This window comes from Vicia villosa, unplaced genomic scaffold (assembly GCF_029867415.1).
Source record: "Vicia villosa cultivar HV-30 ecotype Madison, WI unplaced genomic scaffold, Vvil1.0 ctg.000415F_1_1, whole genome shotgun sequence".
NCBI classification, from domain to species: Eukaryota; Viridiplantae; Streptophyta; class Magnoliopsida; order Fabales; family Fabaceae; genus Vicia; species Vicia villosa.
Genome location: NW_026705190.1, coordinates 744,982 through 766,532, shown reverse-complemented (window position 1 = coordinate 766,532; position 21,551 = coordinate 744,982). Strand labels below are relative to the sequence as shown.

At 33.5% G+C, this 21,551-nt stretch overlaps 1 protein-coding gene and 1 non-coding gene across 3 annotated transcripts; one reads left to right on the top strand and one right to left on the bottom strand.

Moving 5' to 3' along the window:
• Nucleotides 1-1,082: 1,082 nt before the first annotated feature.
• Nucleotides 1,083-1,173, bottom strand: TRNAY-GUA (transfer RNA tyrosine (anticodon GUA)). Its single transcript is given in 2 exon segments — nucleotides 1,083-1,118; nucleotides 1,137-1,173. It is a non-coding gene; the product is annotated as a tRNA-Tyr (tRNA).
• Nucleotides 1,174-1,281: 108 nt separating this feature from the next.
• LOC131627922 (putative disease resistance RPP13-like protein 1) lies at nucleotides 1,282-7,631 on the top strand. 2 transcript variants are annotated; one of them, XM_058898778.1, is made up of 6 exons: nucleotides 1,282-5,135; nucleotides 5,296-5,382; nucleotides 5,489-5,602; nucleotides 5,842-5,898; nucleotides 6,025-6,091; nucleotides 6,784-7,631. In XM_058898778.1, exon 1 carries the CDS (start codon nucleotides 1,379-1,381, stop codon nucleotides 5,129-5,131), a length of 3,753 nt encoding a protein of 1,250 aa, XP_058754761.1. In that variant the 5' UTR covers nucleotides 1,282-1,378; the 3' UTR covers nucleotides 5,132-5,135; nucleotides 5,296-5,382; nucleotides 5,489-5,602; nucleotides 5,842-5,898; nucleotides 6,025-6,091; nucleotides 6,784-7,631. The 2 variants fall into 2 exon arrangements, with proteins under 2 accessions (XP_058754761.1, XP_058754760.1); XM_058898777.1 differs by having other exon boundaries at nucleotides 6,021-6,091; nucleotides 6,784-7,630.
• The last annotated feature ends 13,920 nt before the right edge of the window (nucleotides 7,632-21,551 follow it).

Sequence of the window (21,551 nt, the reverse complement as noted above, 5' to 3'; positions counted from 1 at the left end):
CATATCATATGATTTATATTTTAATTTCTTTTTCCATCTCTTAACATACAAATAGATGAAAGTGACTAATATAAAATATTTTAAAAAAGTTAAAGGATTAATTAAATTGGAAGTATAAGGAAATAACTGAAAAATATTAACAAAATAAAATTGAATTGAAAAAAAACATTTATATTTAGACAAATAATTTTGTAAATTTTTTTACAGTGTCAAATCATCATCTCATCTTTTTTATTACTCTTTATAAGTAACTAAAATAAAAAATTAAATTATTTTCAATATTCAACCTCTATAAATAACTTATTGTACACTCTCATTGCATTTTAATTAAATTCTTTTTTTAAAATATCTTAGTAAAAAATCTTTTAATTAACTAAAAGATTAAAAAATTTAGCGGATAGCTTATAGATGGATAGTTTATAGCTTATGGTTAATGGTTGAGACTTATAGGTAATAAGGTAATTGAAGTGTTTGGTAAAATTAGAGGTTCAAATAATTTATAAATATAAAATAATATAAAAAACATTTAATACATAATTATTTTATTTTAAATTAAAATAAATTATAAAAGATAAAAGTTGATTTTTACTAAAATACTAAAGATAAAAAAGAAAGAAAAATATAGGATAAACTATAAACCAAAACGCTATTTGAAATAAGCTAACAAATAAGCTCGAGATAAGTTATAAACTTAAAAATTGTGAATCTTAAATATTTAAGTTTTTTAAAAAAAACTTTTTATATATTTAAGTTTTTCAAATAATACATTTTTTATTTAAATTTTAACGGAGAACCAGTAAATACATGTTAGTGACGAGGAGTGAAAAGAAAGACAGCTGATATAATCTCCCCCTTCATTCACCGTAAAAAAAAAAAAAAAAACTTCCTCAGTTCCTCTCCTACGGTGGGAGATGCTCATGCTCATCCTTTGCTTCTCATTCTCTGGTAAGTCTCTCGACATTACTTTCTTTCAAAAAATAAAATACTTATCGTTCTTCCATTTAACTAGTAAAAGCAATTAAAAACTAGTTTTATAGATTCAAATTAATTACTGGATGAACGTTAATTATTATGCAAAAAATTCCGACCTACCGGATTCGAACCAGTGACCTAAGGATGACAGCATGGTGTTCCAACTACAGTCCTCCGCTCTACCAACTGAGCTAAGGTCGGTTGTTGGTTGCATTTAATGCCATTATTGTATTAACTATTAATTCTTAATCAAAGGTTTATTCTAAATTAATTTAATAATATTAGTTGTCTTGTTTCCTAATTTGTTTCCATGTATAAAGAATCGAACCAGTTGACCTTAGTGCAGTAGCTACAGTCACTTTCTGAATTTTCCACTTCTACTACAATCTCATCACTCAATTATCTTATGGCGGCCGCTGTTGTTGGTGAAGCTTTTCTCTCTGCTTTCATTGAAGTTGTCCTTGACAGACTTGCTTCTCATCAGGTTGTTGACTTGATCCGTGGGAAGAAACTTGACGTCAATTTGGTTCAACGGTTGAAGAACACTCTTTATGCTGTTGAAGCCGTGCTCAACGATGCTGAACAGAAGCAGATTCATGACTCTGCTGTTAACAAATGGCTTGATGATCTCAAAGATGCTCTCTATCTTGCTGATGACATTCTCGATCACATCTCTACCAAAGCTGCTCTTTCCAACAAGAACAACCAGGTCAGTACTGTTAACTACTTCTCTCGCTTTTTCAACTCTGAGGAAAGGGATATGGTTTGTAAGCTGGAAGATATAGTTGCTAAGATTGAATACATTCTCAATTTCAAAGATATTCTTGGCCTTCAACATATTGCAACTCATCACTCATCCTGGAGATCTCCATCAACCTCTTTACAAGACAGATCTAACATATTTGGTAGGGATCAAGACAAAGAGGCCATACTCAAATTACTGTTAGATGATGATGATGATGATCATAAGGATGAGATTTCTGTGATCCCTATAGTTGGTATGGGTGGAGTGGGAAAAACTACTTTAGCTCAATCTGTGTACAACCATGACACTATAAAGCAGAAATTCAATGTTCGAGCATGGGCTTGTGTTTCTGATCATTTTGATGAATTGAATGTTGCAAAGGCCATCTTGGAGTCAATTGTGGGGTATGCTTGTAGCACAGATAACAAAGAGTTGCTTCATCGTGATTTGAAGGAAAACCTGGCTGGAAAAAAGTTCTTAATTGTTTTGGATGATGTATGGACCGAGGATTATCACGGCTGGAATTCTCTTTTAAGGCCTCTTCAATATGGAGCTAAAGGAAGTAGAATTCTTGTAACAACCCGTATCCAAAAAGTTGCTTCTATGGTACAAACTAAACAAGATTACTCTCTTGAGAAATTGTCTGATGAAGATTGTTGGTCAGTGTTTGCAAACCATGCATGCCTTTCTCTAAAAGAATTCAGTGAGAATAAGAATCTCCATAGAATTGGCAAAGAGATTGTTAGAAAATGCAAGGGATTGCCTTTAGCAGCACAATCACTTGGGGGCTTGTTGCGAAGTAAACGGGACATCAAGGATTGGGATGATATACTAAGTAGTAACATTTGGGAAAATGAGAGTAATATCATTCCAGCTCTAAGAATTAGTTATCATTATCTCCCTCCTTATTTGAAACGCTGCTTTGTTTATTGTTCCTTGTATCCTAAGGATTATGAATTTGAAAAAGATGAACTGGTTTTGTTGTGGATGGCCGAGGATCTTTTACATCCTTCAGAAAATAACAAGACTTTAGAAGAAGTTGGTCATGGGTATTTTAATGACTTAGCTTCTAGATCATTTTTTCAACGTTCGGGAAATGGGAACAGCTACCAGCATTTTGTGATGCATGATCTGGTGCATGACTTAGCAATATTGCTCGGTGGAGATTTCTATTTTAGAACAGAAAAACTTGGGAAAGAATCGAAGATTGGCACCATGACCCGTCATTTATCATTTAGAAGCTTCAGTGGTCCAGTCTTGGAAAACTTTGATATTTTTGGCCGAGCAAAACATCTTAGGACATTTTTGACAAACAATTTTAAACTCCCTTCTTCCAATATCGAAAAGGCATCATGCATCATTTTATCCACATTGAAGAGCTTGAGAGTTTTGTCATTTCACTACTCTCCATATCTTGATGCATTGCCCGATTCGATATGTGAACTGATCCATTTGCGTTACTTGGATCTCTCTTCCACGACAATTAAAACATTACCAGAGTCACTGTGTAATTTGTATAATCTACAAACGTTGAGGTTGTGCAATTGTCTTGAACTAACCTTGCTTCCCAATGATATGCAAAATCTTGTAAATTTGCGCCATCTTGATATCCGTGGAAGTGATAAGTTAGAAGAAATGCCTGTTAGAATGAGCAAATTAAATCATTTGCATTATTTGAGTTATTTTGTTGTGGGAAAACATGAAGAGAAAGGGATCAAGGAACTGGGGACACTTTCAAATCTTCACGGATCACTTTCCATTAAGAAATTAGAGAATGTTACCAACAGCTTTGAAGCATCAAAGGCAAAGATAATGGATAAGAAGTACCTTGAAGAATTATCGTATGTATGGTCTCAAGATGCAAAGGACGATTTTAAGAATTCACAAAGCGAGATGGATATACTTGGCAATTTACAACCTACCAAGAACCTGAAAAGGCTACATATTGATGGATACAGGGGCACAAAATTTCCAGAATGGGTTGCAGATCCTTCCTACCACAATTTGACTGAGTTATCTTTCTATAATTGTCATAATTGTTGCATCCTGCCCCCACTAGAACAACTTCGCTGTCTTAAGAATTTGAGAATCAGTAAAATGAATATGATGATGGAGATTATTGGATCTGAATATAGTGATTCTTTTTCGGAGACACTTTTTCCTTCCCTTGAATATCTTGAGTTCCATGACATGCCTTGTTGGGAAGTGTGGCATCATCCCCATGAATCATATGCTCCCTTCCCTGTATTGAAGACCCTTTTGATTATTGATTGTCCTATGTTACGGGGAAATTTGCCATCTCATCTTCCTGCTTTGAAAGTACTTGTGATTGAACGATGCTACCAACTTGCTTCTTCTCTCCCGAGGTCCCTTGTCATAACTACACTAGTGGTGTGTGCAAGCAATAAAGTAGCACTACCAGAGCTGCTACCACTTTCATTAACAGAGTTAAAAACTCAAGGAAGAGCGGTAATAGAGTCCGTGTTTGAAGCCTTCAGAGTCTCCGTACCAACTTCTCTTCAAGATTTAGACATTGAGGATTGTTCATCTGCAATATCATTTCCGAGAGATTGTTTGCCCGCATCCTTGAAGCGCCTAACTATCAAGAATTGTGAAAATCTAGATTTCCCAATGCAAAACCACCAACTCGAGTCACTTGTGTATTTGTATATAAAAAGGAGTTGTGATTCTCTTAGAAACCTCCCATTGGAAACCTTTCCAAATCTTCAATATCTGGGTATCAAAAACTGTGAAAACATAGAATATCTTTCCACTTTGAAGAATCTTCAAAATCTCGTTGATATTGGTATTAGAGACTACCCCAATTTTGTACCATTCCTAGAAGAGGGGTTGTCTGCCCCAAACTTGAATACACTGCATGTCTCCTGCTGCGTTAATTTAAAGTCACTTCCTTGTCACATAGATACTCTTTTCCCAATGTTAGAAAATGTGACAATAGAAGATTGCCCAGAAATTGAGACTTTTCCTGAAGGGGGTATGCCGCCTAGCTTGAGAAAACTTCAGATCTTGAATTGTGAAAAATTATTGAGGAACCCATCGCTAACTTTGTTGGACATGCTTACCCATCTTTCCATTACTGATGGTGCTGAGTCCTTCCCCAAGGAGGGTTTTGCGTTGCTACCTCCATCCATTACCTCTCTTAAGCTATGGAGTATGTCAAATTTGCACACTGTTGAGTGTAGGGGGATTCTCCATCTCACGTCCCTCATAAAGTTAAAAGTTATAAACTGCCCCAAGCTGGAGAATATGGCGGGAGATAGACTACCTGCTTCTCTGCTAAAAATTCGAATCTATGAATGTCCTCTGCTGGAAGAACGGTGCCGCATGAAACACCCGCAAATTTGGCCCAAACTTTTTCACATTCCGGACATTAAGCTTGAACTTGGATTTTAAATGGGTAAATGCTTTTCTCTGCCGTGTAATCTGCACCAACTTTTTTTCGTTTTCTTTTAAAGTTATTAAAATTAAATCCTACTACTAGCCCAGCCAATTTATTCAACGTTTTCTATCTACTTTCTGTATCTTGAACATTTGTCTCTTTTTCATGTTGTTTGCAGTTTGCTGTACGAGGTCGTATGGGTGCATGTTTGTAAACAAGGTCGTTTGGGTGCTGATTCACAACAAGTGTTTTTTCACATTTTCAGGTAAAAATCATCTGAGCAGAAATCTCGTTATTGTTGTGGCCATGTGTGAATGATATAGTTAATAGTTTGTATGGTCTCAAAAATATCATTTTATTTTGTCTTACAGATATTGAAACAACTAACTCCCTTGATGATTAAGCTGGGAATATTGATCATGTGCTGACATTGATTTGTACAACCACATGACATAAGTTCTTGAACTTTCCTTCTAATGCAATAGGTAGTTTCACTTTCACACTTCTTCAAGGATACTATGGTAATCAAACTGATTTTTTACATCTTACTGCATCAGTATTTTTTGGTGATGTTAAAAGGTTTCTGGTAAAAAATTTACATCAAAATTTCAAGCCTTAACTAAAACGAATGACTTCCTTTATTAATTCCTTCCCAACAGTTGACATATCCATTACTGAAAATTTTGTTGTCAATTGTCATAACATGTTCTTTGGCTTTCTGTAGGCTCTACAACTTGTGAGATGATTCAAATTGAGGTGTTTCGTACAAGCCTTATTTTGGGTAATTCATTTCTGTTTTGGTAACATATCGTACTCGTTGGTTATGGCCATTATGATAATACGAGAATGAGTATTACTATTATCATTATTTTCAATTTGAGTTACTTAGAATTTCCATTTTAGACAGCTGCTGGGATATGTGGCTGAACAGTGAACACTCCTACAAGGAAGATCTAAACTGGATGGCTCCATAGGTTTGCTCTTACTTCACTTTATTATTGTGTCTCATAGCATCCTCAAGTATAGCTTCTCATGTCTAACTGTAGGAAGAACATAAAACTGTTTTTTCTTTAATTATTTGGGGAATCAACAATTTGGATGCTTGTACTTATTTTTCAGCATTATTTTCATTTTATGTTAAATGAACAAATAGCAATTCATGAGTAAGTGTACATTAACGAAAGAAATTGTTGAAATGAATGAACTGTTGATATAATTCGATAACCAGTTTTATGCAATGTCGGCCATTCATAATCGTAGCACACATGTATCTTTTTTGTGCATCATGTTTACGCATGGTAATCACCTGGAACAAGATTGCCATATATTATATATAGATCCTTCATATGTTCTTTGATGTCTTAGAATTTTAGTTTAGGTATAACTAAACTAGTCAATGGTATTATTTTTACCCTTCCTCCATAAACAATATTTTTACAACATCACTAGTCAATGTGAGATATTCAACACAATTATTCCGGGTCATCATAAATAATCTCTATCAACCATACTAATATTTCTGAAATTCTCAATTTCGTGTTTGAATTCCCTATTATATGCACCCTGGTGTTATTTTGTGTAATATATAATTCTCATACTAGCCATAAGAGTTCCTTTACTTGTACAATAAATAACATATGAGAAATTGTTCTGCAAAATGATGTAGGAGTTAGCAAAGATGCAAAGATCTGCCACTTTTTTCACAGGCCCTTTTCAGCATACACAATAGAAGCAAGGAAAAGAAGAAAGGTTTGCACCAATGAACAAGGAAGTGAAACAAGATGGCACAAGATGGGGAGAACTAAAAAATTGTGTTAATGGTGTTGTGTTGAAGGGTTTCAAAAAGATACTAGTACTCTACACAAACTATTGCAGGCATTGAAAACCTGACACAGTCTAGACAAGATGGTGTTTCTATTGTAAAAGATTCATATGAAAAGATAGTTAATAGTGAATAATCAAGGTGAGGTACCATGGGTAGTGAGGTTTGATTTTGGTTTAGGTGTATATGTATGTGCTCTTAGTATCTTTCAATGTTATTTGTAACTTATTTTTATAATAAAACTATGATTAATGGAGATTCTTAGTATCTTTCAATGTTATTTGTAACTTATTTTTATAATAAAACTATGATTAATGTACTCTTACTTGCTTTAGCATTCTTATTTCTTGTGCTGCACCTGCGTCTTGGATAACTTGGCACGCTTCGAGAGATTATAACTTTTGTTTTTGTATGTGAATGGAAAGCAAACTTTGTTATTTGGGGGCTTTGCTGATGTATGAGAATGGTGGCCAGATTTTAAGTTTTAGTGGTAACCTTGGTTATTCTTATGTTGAACTCGTTGTGAAAAACTAAATGATGATGCTGATAGAGATGAAGGTTCATTCCATATGCAAAATAAACTTCAGAGTTTCTTAGAGAGAAATATACTGTAAAATGGATTATTCATCAAAGTTTCATATCATATACCATTAAGAAAAATAAAGGAATTTCTTAATCCACTCATAGGTGAAAAAAAAATCCTATGCAAAACCGAAAATGTCCCTCTATTTTTTAAAATACATTTTCGAACGCACTTTTGTATCACACACAAACGAGCAAAAATGATTTCACCCTATAGTCAAATTTAAAGTGTTTCTGAAGATATTTCTACTAAACATAGTAACAAATAAATGGTTAATTGACCATTCTAGGGACTTATACAGAGATGTATCTCCAAACACTTAAAGCGGAAATTTAGAAATCTGTCACCTTTGCATGTCAGGTTAATCCGTAGATGCATCTCCTAAAATCTCTGAAAAAATCAAATATGTTATTTCTAAATACAACCACCTGCATGATCAGACTCCATTTCCATTTTTTCTCCATAAACCCTATCCAAAAATTCATTCAATCTCAATCAAGTTTTTCACTCCAAAACTCCATTCTTGTGTTTTATCAAATCAAAAGGAGTAAAAGAAGTTGGAATTTAAGGTAAAGTTCATTCATTTCAACCCTCAATGCTCACATTAATCTTGTTTTGATGTTGAAAAAGGTTACGCTGCCTTCGGAAGTGTATCTCTGAATTCTCAATGAACTCATTCGGAGATGCATTTCTGGAAACTGTGTGCTGATTTTCCAGCATTCTGTTTTCTATTTTCGATGTTTGAAAGTAATTTATGTTTTTGTTTTCATTAGGTATGGTGCATCCCGATGTTATCCTTAAACTTATTGTGTCTCAGGATAGGTAGATGTTGGCAACTGATCCGCTGTCGCGCGCGGATCAAAACGAGTAATTTTTAAAATTGTAGATAGCGACAATGGGGGGTTTTGATTTAAGGTTCGATTTAACAAACAACTTAAATTAATTGATTATCAAAATAAGCTAAACGGCTAATCCTACTAATTCGGGTTCCGACTTATCATCGACTATAATAACACCAATCCTTAAACGGCTTCAATCCTATTCGATTATGAGATCAATCAAACAAGCGCTTATCAAAATCATATGGATTATGTTCCTGTTTACTGAATTAAACAAACGGTTAAGAATATGACGAGTTAACGAGTTAAGCACAGATAACACGCAATTAAATTTCAGAACATGAACACAATCGAATTTAATTAATTATATCCTATGAACACAATCAAATTAAGTAAACAATTACAATCAAATTAAGCAAATGATTTCATAGAAAAGAATTGAACATAAATAGAATTTAAGTTAGTACTAGAATAACCTCAAAGCAATGGAACTCGTAAGCAACAGGATTTGCCTTCAGATTAGTTCTCCAAAACAAAGAGTAATTTTTTAAGAGAATTTCTTTGTAGACCACTACTTCGGAGATGCATCTCCGAGGTACATTTTTTTAGATTTTCCCATATTTCGGAGATGCATCTCCGAAAAAAATCCCAAAATTTGAAATTTTGATTAATTCGGAGATGTATCTCCGAAAAAAACCCCAAAAAATATTTTTTTCAATATGCATATCCGAAAAAATCCCAAAAATTAAAAATTTTAGAATATTAATTAATTCACATATCATAAATTTGATGTAATTTATGAAATATAAATAATAATAATTATATATTTCTATTCCGATTCATATTTTAAAATTTAAAAATAATTTCAATTACAAAAAAAAAATTAAAATAATTCCAATTATTAAAATGTAGTTATAAATAATTCCAATTCATGTTTCTACGGTTGATAATAATAATGAAATGGATCAAGTAAGAATAATGATAATAATAATAATTATAATAATAATAATAATAATGATAAAAAATTCATTTTCATAATTAATTATGATAAAAAAATCTTTTTTCATAATTAATTATGATAAAAATATTTTTTTTCATTTAGTTAAAAAAAAAATTAAAAGAATATTTTGTCTTAATTTTATTTAGTGAATAAATTTTATATAATTCAAAATTTACTTAAGAAATTAGAATGTTTTTAATTTATATAAGTTAGTAAAATAATTTTTAACTTTAAAATTATTTAGGAAATTTTGATTATAAAATGATTTTTTATTACTATAAAATTGTTTTTGAAAATTAATTTATAAAATGATTTAACATAAGAAAAATAGAAAATAAATATCTTTATTATTATTATTATTATTAATATTTTATATAAAAATAAAATGTTAATTTAAATATTTATTAGGTTAATATTATTATTACATCTTGATTATTATTATATATCTTTAATAATATATTTTAATTAATACAATTAATTATACTATTAATTGTATTGATTCACCTTGATTTTAATATTTTAATAATTATTGAATTTTTTCGAAAATGCATATCCGAAACATTCCAAGACCAAAAATTGGAATATTTCGGATATTCATCTCCGAAGACACCCCCTCTCCCAAAAAAAAATGTGATTTTGGAAATACATCTCCGAAAACACATTTTTTTTGGTATTTTCGGAAGTGCATTTCCGAAATCAACTTTTTTTAAAAAAAAAAGGTGATTTCGGAGATGCATTTCCGAAATAAAGAAATTCTCATTTTTTAATCGTGAATAAAAGGTTCATGAACAGTACCGCGACTGCCTAGGTATGGGGGAAAAACAACAAATTCGGGTCATAACCCAACTGGGTCAAAAACATGAAAAACAGGCCCAAAATCGGGCCAAAACTAATTATTTCTTATGACTGAAACTTCAACGAATTTTCCGAGACACCCTCAATCCGAATTTGCCTTTGACTCAAACATGAAAGTTGTAGCTCTTTATCTTAGCTTTCTGGCGAATACTAGAACGCGTCAATCTGATTCCCGTAGCTTCAGTTATGATATTTTTATTGAAAGTTGTTAATGCTGAAAATAAAATACGAAAATCAATTAAAGGCAAAAATAAACGAAAATATGAAAACACATTAAAATGGAAAAACTAAAGAAGTAAATTAAGGAAATGCTTAAGTATAACAGAAGAAGAATGTGCACGAAGATGCACTAATCAACAACCGTTTTAGAAATGAACAGGAGATTGAATTCGTGATCACATGCTTCAATGGGTTCGTACAGAGGCATCTAAACTGAGGTACGGTGTTGTAATCGGAAGGTCCGATAATGGTTCGGAAAAAAGATGTATTTATGACATTGACATGCAAAAGAAGTGGAAAATATAGACCTCCTCCCATGAAATTTCAAACGAGAAGATATCGGTTCAAGAAAATGTGAGTGTCCATTTAATTTGTGTGGTTATCGATTGTCACATAATAAATGGGGGTCTAATGTGATATGTGATTTACATAACTATGATCTGTGTAAAAATTTAGTTGGTCATCCAATTGCATGTCTCCTCATGCCGGAAGAGAAGAAATGTGTTTCTGACATGACTTTGAATTTGGTACAACCCAAAAACATACTTCCAACCTTGAAGCATAAAAAACAGGAAATATCGCAAATATGAGGGAATAGTACAACAAGCGCTGTCAAACTAAATTAGCGCTTAGGGGGACATAACCGAAATGCAACACCTGTTGAAACTTCTAGATGATAACAAGATGCAAAGAAGTATTAGCTTCGTGATGAGGCTGCGGTGTTTCTGTAATGTTGGTTTTCATTGTCATTGTTGAATTTTTCTTAATCGACAATAATTTCTTGCTTGGATGAAAGTCGACGATCTCGTCCAACCATGGAGCAGGTTTCAATGGAGATTTCAATATCATAATAGTCTTTTTAAATGCTTGAATCGTTTCTGGAAAAAAAATTGGAGGTGCAGACCAATTTTTTTTGTTTTCTTGTTAGTTTAGAGGAGGTTTAAAACCCCCGCAATTTGTGCCACGTCAGCTTCTGTCAATGAACTTGACGGCAGGGACCAAAATTACGGATGGAAAAGTTTGCGGGGACCATTATTCGAAGAAAAATTTGGAGGGACCAAAATTGCAGGGTTGCATATTTATAGGGACTAAAAACGTATTTAACCCTAGGTTTAATAAAGGTTTGATAAAGTATTCAGACAAAGGAAAACAAAGTTATTATCATACGCCTCAGGAAATCTCAAATGTCAGTATAATAAATACATTAGACATAGGCTTAGGGAAGTTATCCCAATTTAGTAAATGAGTGAAACTTTTGTAAACGCAAAAGTATTTCTTTATAGAAGTAGATGGCTATAAGCACAAACATACTAAAACCTTTTTAAAAAATTTCCTTGGAAAAGAAATGATTTGAGAAAGATATGTAAAAGTTTCATAGAAAGAGATAGGAACATTCAAAAAGCCATAATATATTTTTTTACTGGATCTAATCGATTATGTCAATCAATTAGATTGTACATTTTTAAGGATTCAAACTATTTGAATGCACTCAATTTATTAGAGACAATTATATATAAATTCTTACTTATTTTTTAACTCATATTCGTTACCTTTAATTGATCTAATTGATCTAATCGACTAGTAATAGTCAAATTTTATTTAATGAGCTTTCCTCTTTTGGAGGATTTGGAGCCAATAAATAGAGGCCTCATTTCTCATTTCATTTCATCCAGAAATCGATTTGTATGTTGACACACACACACACACACACTCTCTCTCTCTCTCTCTCTATTTTTTTTTGTTTTCACTTTCTCTCACTAGTTCTTATATCCAAATACTTTTGTAAGGAAATATCTTCAAGAATGTTGTTTATGCATCTTAGATGAACACAATCCATTAACAGATAAATTTTCGTGGTTGGGGATTCTGTGATCAGTTCTTGATATTTAGTTAGGTTCAAGATCAATAATATGGTTGAAATTCCCCTAAGGCTATTATAAAGCCTTGTTAATTCAAAGGATGAAGTTATTTAATATTGATGATCTTACCATTAGGTTCATGGTTAGCCCGTAGAAAACCATATGTTAAAAGATCAGTCTGTTAAAATCTCAAGAGGTTATTGGTTATCATGTTAAACCAAATTGAGCTCATATATTTTATATAGATAAGTATTACCACTTCAATTTATCATGGGAAGAAAGCTTGGCCACTTCAGTCTCAACATTTCAATGGAGAAGACGCAAACGATCATATCATTTGTCTTGTATTATCATGGTGTAGCGGGGAAAATCTGAGATCGAAGCCATTAGTTGACTCGACTCATTATTTCTGTGAAAGTCGCCACCGCGCTTTATTGTTTCCAAATGAAATGGGAAAAGAATGAAATTAAACCCAAAGTTTGTTTTTAAAACAAAAAGAGATCTTAGGTACGGGTATTGATTATACAAGGGGAAGGTTTTAAGCACCCCTCATATCTGTGGTACTCCATAAGAACCTTTTTGAAAATGTGTTTTGTGTGCGAAGGAATGGTTTGTTTGATTTTTTAAAATAAGCTCGGCAAGACATTACATATTGTGCCTACATACCTCCTCGGTGCAATGGAAAAGTCAGAGCTAGTTCCACTTAAAGGGAAGATGTTTAAAAAGGAATAAACACTTTATCGTCGTCGGAGAGAATACTCAGCCATTGATCTTGAACATGAGAACAGATGGATCCTTTGCATCACAAATGAGAGAATGGCTCCAACTTGGATAAAATCAACAAGTATGCCACTAGCTCTCTCAAGTGGAAAAGATTCCATCATTATCAGTCAATATCAAAATCGTGGGGTATCGCAACTCACTACAACAATTAATCGTGTCTAAACTTTTGAAGAAAAACCATTAAGGGCAAAGATATTTTTAACAAAGATATTTTAAAAGAGATTTCAAACATAAGAAGGTTTTAGAAAAAGGGAGAAGATTTTGAAAATCTAAGAAGGGGACAAGAGATGAAGGGACTATCCTAAAGCATAAAATAAAAGTTAAGGAAAAGAACGGTCTAACCGAATAAGAAGCCAACACTTGACATTAAGAGTCAAGGTAGATTTCCCATTCTTTGGACTACCAACACTAAACCAACGCATTACCACTCGGGTATCCAGATGAACTTAATTATCCTTAGCACCACTTATATTAAGCCTTTGGAAAACATGATAAAATTCTGACAAAAATTAGGCAGAGTAACGGCCGTGTATAAGCGAAATCCTCATCTCAATGCCTTGAAATTAACAATCAAGGACTTTCGGGGAAATACTTGCGCACACAAACATACAATAACCCAATGCTAGACAGGATAACAGACAGAATAACAACAGAATAATAGGGTCCAGAGGTACTAAGTCCAACAAGTCCAAGTCTCCAAAATGCTCGGGATAGTAACCAATAGTCCATGGGGCCTTAAGTGTTTTTTATGATTTTAAGTTGTTTATTAATGTTTTAGCACAAAAAATAGAGTATGGTCCAAATGGACAAAAGGAAAATAGCGGAAACATAAACAAACGTCCAAATGGACAAAGGGAAAATAGTGGAAACACAAACATGATGAATAATAAAATAAAGCATAAAGCGAGAAATATAAAGAACAATATAGTAAAGTGCGAAAATTAAAGTTAATTGTCAAATGTTAGCAAAATGTTCATCTTGAAACTTGTCAAGTATATCATCAAAGTGTTAGTAATGAAGATCGATGGTGAGTGAATGATGATCTCAGATTTAAATTTAATGAAAGTTTATCAGAAGCTTGATAAAATTGTATCGACTACACGATAAACTTCCATAAGTCTTAAATCAACCGCATGCACTTCTCTGCCATATTGGATCTTTTTCGATTTAGGGACAATGTTGCACTATGTTAAGTCGATCGTCAAGTGACTTATGTAGAAGTCACCCTACAACAAGGCCGGTCAACAATTTATGTGTTAATGCATGCGAGAGAAACGATATATATATATATATCGTTCTTCGAAAGTAATACCGCACGAAAAGAAAATAGGTAGCGATCTCGTGTTCATCAAGAATCCATAGGAATTCTCAAGATATTGAAGACTTTCATCGATCAAAATAAAAAGGAGAAGAAAAATAAAGATACATTCAAATAAAATCACTCAAACTATCATTAATATCATTCATCTAATATTATGGATTTGGCTATTTCAAACCTATCAACATCTTAGATCCAATGATATTAATGAAGTAGAGAAAGAAGAGATACAAAAACAAGTTTAAAAAGGCAAAAAACACATTATGTCAGCTACAAATCGATTTTCACAGAGTGTAAATCGTTTTGCATAACTCAAATTTTCAAATTCTGCGCAGAAAACTAATGTGTATATCGATTTTCACAAAATACAAATCGATTTGCACTACACAGTTTTTCAAAAAAACAGCAAATAAAGAGCAAAAACTTGTTTAAACATAAAACCAAACACCCTGTGATCTTGAATCAACTTGTGCACAAAAATACCATCAAATTACCATCAAATAACATCAATGTAGCACCAAAGGTACATCACTCACAAACAACAATGGATCACATCTTGGAATATGGAATGGATCTAGAGATTTACCAATTCTTTCACAAACTTTGACTCTTCTTCAAGAACACAACTAAAGCTTGAATCTACTCACAATTGATGAAGAGATAATGTTTAGATGAAGGTTTAGCTCAAAGGTAGTGAGGTTCAATGTGGAACTCACTAACTTTTTTATGGAATAAGAGAGCTTTGAGTGATTTGGGAAGGGATGGGGAGAGAAAATGCAAGAGTTTCTTTGGCTTTTCAAGCTTGTCAAATGAAGAGATGAAAGTCTCTATTTATAAATTTAGGCTTGGGATTAGTGGTGGTTTGGAGTTAGGATTGGTAAATGAAATTAGGTTTTGTAAATGAATTTGGATCCAAAATTATGATCCAATGGTGTATATGTCATCAAATGAGGGTACATGATAAGATTGATCAAAATGATGTAGGGAACTGATTGTGCAATCTAGAGCATTCACCCCACACATGAAAATGGTGACACACTTCTCAAAAGCTGAAAATTGCCTTCATTCTTCAAAATTTGCACTACTAAAAAAGGCAAAATCTGATGCAAAAACAGTTACGCAAATCGATTTTTGTTTTATGCAAATCGATTTGCACTGATGACAGAAGAAAATCTGGTGCAGAAACAGTTGTGTAAATCGGTTTACACTTTATGCAAATCGATTTGTGTCATACCCCAAAATTTGCCCATACTATTTCTCTTGTTCAAATTCAAATCAAGATACAAAGCTCAAGATTTGACTGATTGAACACTCTCCTAAACAACAACCCTCAAACTAGGGTATTGATATTTTCAAAGTAAAATCAAGTTCTGAAAATTCAAGTGGACCTCATAACCTCTCATATGATTCAAAGAATCCTTACCTCAAGTTTCAAGCTCTGATTCACAAGATTGCTCACCCAACGGACCAAACGATCAATAATCGACTGGTTGACCTACAAGTCAAACTATGGTCAAACCACAGTCAAAACTTCTCATTTTTTGTCAAGATCCTCATATTGAAGTATCATTCACCATTTGATCAAGAACTGATCATGGTTCATCAAGGAAAGATCAGAAATCAACAAATTCAAAAGTTTCTAAATTAGGGTTTTCAAAGGAGAAAGTCAACTGAACTTTGACCAGCCATAACTCTCACATGGAACATCATAAATTTTCCATCCAAAGCTCATTTTGAAATAAATTTGATTCTCTACAAATTTGTCTCTCACATGCCAAGTCTAAAAATGCTTCATTTGGGAGATATGGACCAAAACATTATAGGTTCTTTTCAAAAGTCAACAAAAAGTCATTTTTTTCAAAAGGACACACAAGGAGCATGGAAAATAATTTTGATATGAGACCAAAGACACTGGATAGAGGACTCTCTAAGGTTTCTAAAAAGACCAAGAACACTCAAAAATATGGAAAATTGAGAAGGTTACAACACGTGCAAGTTGAGCAATTTTCAAGAGGTGTACAAAGAGAAATATGGTCCAAAATGATTCTTCTTCTAAATGGGCTTGATTTCTTTTTGTTCTAACATCTTCTTAAGCCCATCCACGACCATGGAATATACCTTTTATATTTTTATTATTTTTATTTATTATTTTATAGATTTTATTCATTAAAATCATAATTTAATTAAATAAAATTATAAAAATAATAGAAGATTTGATTTGCCTTTAGAATTGATTCAATTATTTGTCAAATATCCCATATAATCATTCCAAAATCGTGAGAAAAGAAATTGGATTGAGAAGGAGCAAAAATAGAAAGATTATGTGCAAGATTTGAACCAAATATTTTTCTAAAGAAAAGCAAGATATTTCTCCATGATTCTGACCTAATCCTATTCTCTATATATACCCTACACTCTCAGCAGCCAAGGGGACGAGATTGGGGGAGGAAAATAGGGTTACACGTTCTCAAAATATTCACTAAACTAGGGCATAAGAGATCTTCTTCTATAGCCATCCCTAAGCAATTTCAAGCCTTTCCCCACGTTCCTGAAGGTTGCAGGGACTTGTACCGGTCATTCTTGAAGCTGGAGACACACCAGGACGTCCATTCAAGCATTCACCATTTGGTAAGAATTTTCATGCTTTCAAAATCACATGCTATACGTTATGCATCATATCTAGGCCCTTGTTCATGCTTATAACGGTGTTTAGATAGGTTTGCATCCTTCGTTTTTAAGTTATGGTGCAGGAATGGAGGCCTGCCATTGATGAGGCGTGAAGCTTTCGTTTTTTCGAAACCCTAGATACAGGGCAATTCAACCAAAACTAACACTTCTATTGAATTCGCAGGGATTTAATTAGTAGACAAGGATCTTTTTTTTCTGCTTCTTTGCGCGTGTTTTGCAGGTTCACGAAAACAGCCCCGTCGGAGAAGACGGTGGTTGCCAACGTCGCAGGTGGCGTAGGCCAGTCACACGCTTGCGTGGCACTTTCAGATAATACCATTGGCCAGTCAAACGATATTCTTTCTCTCTCCAGATGTTATTGGCTTGTCAAAAGGAATAGGAGGGCCCCACGTCTTGTTTGAGTTGAAATTGACCATTCACGTTAATTTTAATACTTATACTTTTGTTCCTTTTCCTTTATCAAAACAAACGCGCAGCACAATTGGCAATTGGACAAACCTATCACTTTCATGACATGAGCTCGAGCCCCAGGTTTGGCAACTTAATTTTTATAAGGAATTACCACAAGATCCAGTGCATCCTTCCCACGCGCGCTCACGGTGCACCAGCAACGCTGGCCTTCAGATCAATTTCAGGACCAGATCCAAAAGACCAGGAGGCAGCGCTTCATGGTGGACCCTCACAGGCTTGCCACACATAAACAGAGCTAAGTCACTATTCTTTTTATTTATTTTTATTATTTTATTTAAATGTTAGTTTTTATTTTCTTTTTCTATTCTCTTGTTATAAATTCTTTCTTTATTCATTTATCTTCACAAAATAATTTCATATAATTATTTTATAATTATTTTTAAATCGAAAGCTCGATTTTCTTTACAATCCTTTAATTTTAATTTTTTTATTCATATGCTTAATTAGTTAAAAATATTAGGTTTAACCTTATAATTATTATATTCTATTCTGGCTCATCTAACCATATTATCGAACTTTCGATTCCATTAGCCTTTAGGGTTTTTTCAATCCCATTTATTTATTTCATTTGCCTTTTGGGATAAAATAGGGTTTATACCCATAGTTAACGAATCTTAAATGCACTGACATTTCTCTTCTTCATGCCTACTTTTCAGGGTTATCTCAAGATCCTCCGATAACGCACCATGCCAATCGAAAAGCTAAGTGTCTAACCCTCTTTTGGTTTAAAATATCATTTTAGCTTTTATTCTTTTCCCTTTTTTAAAGTAGGATTTGTTGAACTTGTAACGCACTCACCCTTATTTATTTTCCTCTTAATTTGTAGAGTTGATCAAGGATTCGAGGAATGTCGAGGCTCAAGATGAATTAAATTAATTATTCATTTATTTTATTTTATTTTATTTTCTGTTTTAATTCCCCCATCCCCGCAGGTGTTTATTGTAATAGCGTAGGACCTTTAACTTCTGCCTTTAAATTCTGCCATTTTAACTGCGTGGTTAGTAATCTTAGGGAGTGCAAGCCTTTAACAGAATTAGATAACTAAGTATAAGATAAATATCTGAATTAACCACTTGATTGTGCCACACACACACCTTTAGGGTGATCCCTCTTGTTGCCTGTTGCCTTATATTGTTGCCTTGTTGCCTTGATTCTTGTTGCCTTTAAATAGTCAAGTCCCTCGATTCCGAGGATACCTCAAGCAAGGTTGCCTTAAAGAATAAAAATCATCTAGGCCCTCGATGCTGCCTCGGAAAAATAAGATGATTGTCCTATTGCTAAGGTATCCTCGCATGATGCCTAAAAAGATTAATGACTATTATATCCTTTCCTTAGACTACCTGCCCTCTTATGGCATGGGACAGTCTTATGGCGAACGATTACTCTCGATGACCCGCACATCCAATTGAAAGGCTTCCTGCCCTCTTATGGTATGGATAGATCCTTTCGCCTGAAAAAGCTAAAAGAACATTTTTTTTTCAAACTTAGGGAAGTTGCTATTAATTGCTTGCTCAATTCAAAATTCAAATTCAAACTCCTTTTCCCGCTAATTTTCAAAAACTTTTCAAAAGACTACGCTTATTTACAAGCTAAAGTTCTTCTTCAAAGTTTTTACTTTTCACACCTCATTGTCAAACATTTCAAACAATTCAAAAGTGAGCTAAGCAATTAAGAGCCCATGGAAAACCATGGATGCAAAGGGTGCCTTACACCTTCCCTTTGTATAACTTACCCCCCGAACTCAAAATCTTTTCAAAAGGTCTTTTTCTTTTCTTTTAGCCTTTCCTAAAATTGGATAAAATAAAAGTCGGTGGCGACTCTTGCTTAACCGCGACATTTCGATAAAGTCAGTTCACCGTATTACAATTTGCATAGTGAAAATGTTGAAATATGCCCCTTTTGATGGATATTTTGACATGGTACCTACAAAACACAAACATACAAAAGCACAAAGCAATATTTTTTGTATTTTGGTTAGTATAACATATACAAACTAAATAAGTATTGGTGCTTGATGATTCCCCTTACAGATGAAATAAGCATAACACCAAAAGCAAAGCTTTAAGATGAAACTCTTGATTGATGATTGAGATGCAAATGATGTATGATCTTAGGGTCAAAAATTGGGGTAAAGCTCTCAAGTACTTAATGGAAACTCCCAAGATAAATTCTTGGGGAGAGGAGTAGGTCCTTTAGATTTGGGCGAACCTCTATAACTCTCAGTGTTTTTCTTTTTCCTTTAAACATTTTAATTTTTGCATTTTATTTTAATACTTATTTTCCGTTGCTTAGATAAAATTTATTCTATCAAACTACTTAGACATAAAAAAAATATATTTCAAACTCTAATTTTAATCTCGAAAAGTTTTTAAAACCATGTTTTTTCCAAACCACACAATTCACCACACTCTTATGTGTGAAGTCTCAAGTCCAACAAATACCTCATGGCAGTTGTCCTACTTGACCAAAGTTGCCCATAGTGGATCATGTGGCCTAATATGGATTAGAAGGAGATGACGTAGCCATCCTATTTTTTGAGTATACTGACACACTAGTATGTATGCATGTCATCATTGTAGTTGGCATGCCGTAAGGCTGTTCTTTTTGCGGCAGCGTGAAACTTAGGTAATGAGGCCTTTGGTCTCCTAAGTTGCGCGACGAATATAGATTGAAGAGGACTTGCTTCTTTCTAAAGATAAATTATCTCATTGAAGAAGGCATCGCCTGCCCAATGACAAGCAAAAGACGAAGAAGGAACTTACTAGACCTCCTTGCGCCAATAGCATGACCTCATCCTTGAACTACTTGCACTGAAGCCTTCCCTTCTTGGTGTGCAGACAGACCATCTTTAGCGAAGTTCCTTCTTCCCCTAAAGCATCCATTTTTTTAAAGAAGGACGGAGCAAGCACACTTACTACTCTGATTGTGCGTGGGCTGGGAAAAAAGTAGCAGCTAAAGGAAAGCTATAAAAAAGGTATTGGCGAATAAATTTCAAAAATAGTAAGGAAAGAGGCACAACTCGCGAATCCTTTATTTCTTTATTCGCTACCTGTGATCAAAACAATTAACGTATTAGATCTACCAGGTCCAATAAAGAAGAAAGATAGGAGGAGACATCTGTCTCTCTAGCCCTTAAGTACACATTACAAGTTCAAGTCCGCTGTTTATCTATCTTAGTTGTTCGTGGTAAGAAGGTTGAGCATAGAATGACAGTTTCACGTACTCCTATGTTGTTTCCCATCGTCTCTCGGAATTAGGTGTAGCTATATCATAAGCACATGTTTCATAGATATTGACTTTGATTTATATTCCATGGCTAATGTAAGGGGTTTCCTCGATAGAAACTCGGATCTTAGAACTACCAACACTCGTCTTTACCGGTTCATCTCCAAGGTTTGGAGTATTACCTTAGGGAGATGGTTGATTGCTACGAGACATCTCATGAATTTTCTTATCACTTCTCAAAAACATAAACCCTCAAAATTCATGTTTTTAAGTGTAGAGAAAAATCGTTCACAAGAAAAACGGAAGACACATTTTTCTGCAAAAATGTTCAAAAATATTCGCACAAAAGGGTCCACTAAGCGTGCCAATATCCACTGTTACTTCTAATAATCACTCCATTTCTGGTTCTAAAACGAAACAGTGACCCCATCTATGAGAATCGACTTCTAATTTCTATATTTTCCACGATTTCACGATCACTCTCCGATCCATCAATTCGAAACCTTCTCAGGTCAACGAATCAAGAGCACTCAAAATCGAACACGAAAATCCGCCATGTTGGATCGAATTAAGCATGTTCCAATTTTCATTTCCTAAATTTCTAAATCCTTTATTCTTACACTTTCAAATAATAGTTGATGCAAAATGAAATTAAATATTAAACCCAATGTTTTAATTGATTTTTTTTTTAAAACTATCTTTTAGAATCCAAATGTAATTTGAATTGTTTGGATTGAAAAATCAGACTTCAATGCTATAAAAATTTTGATGA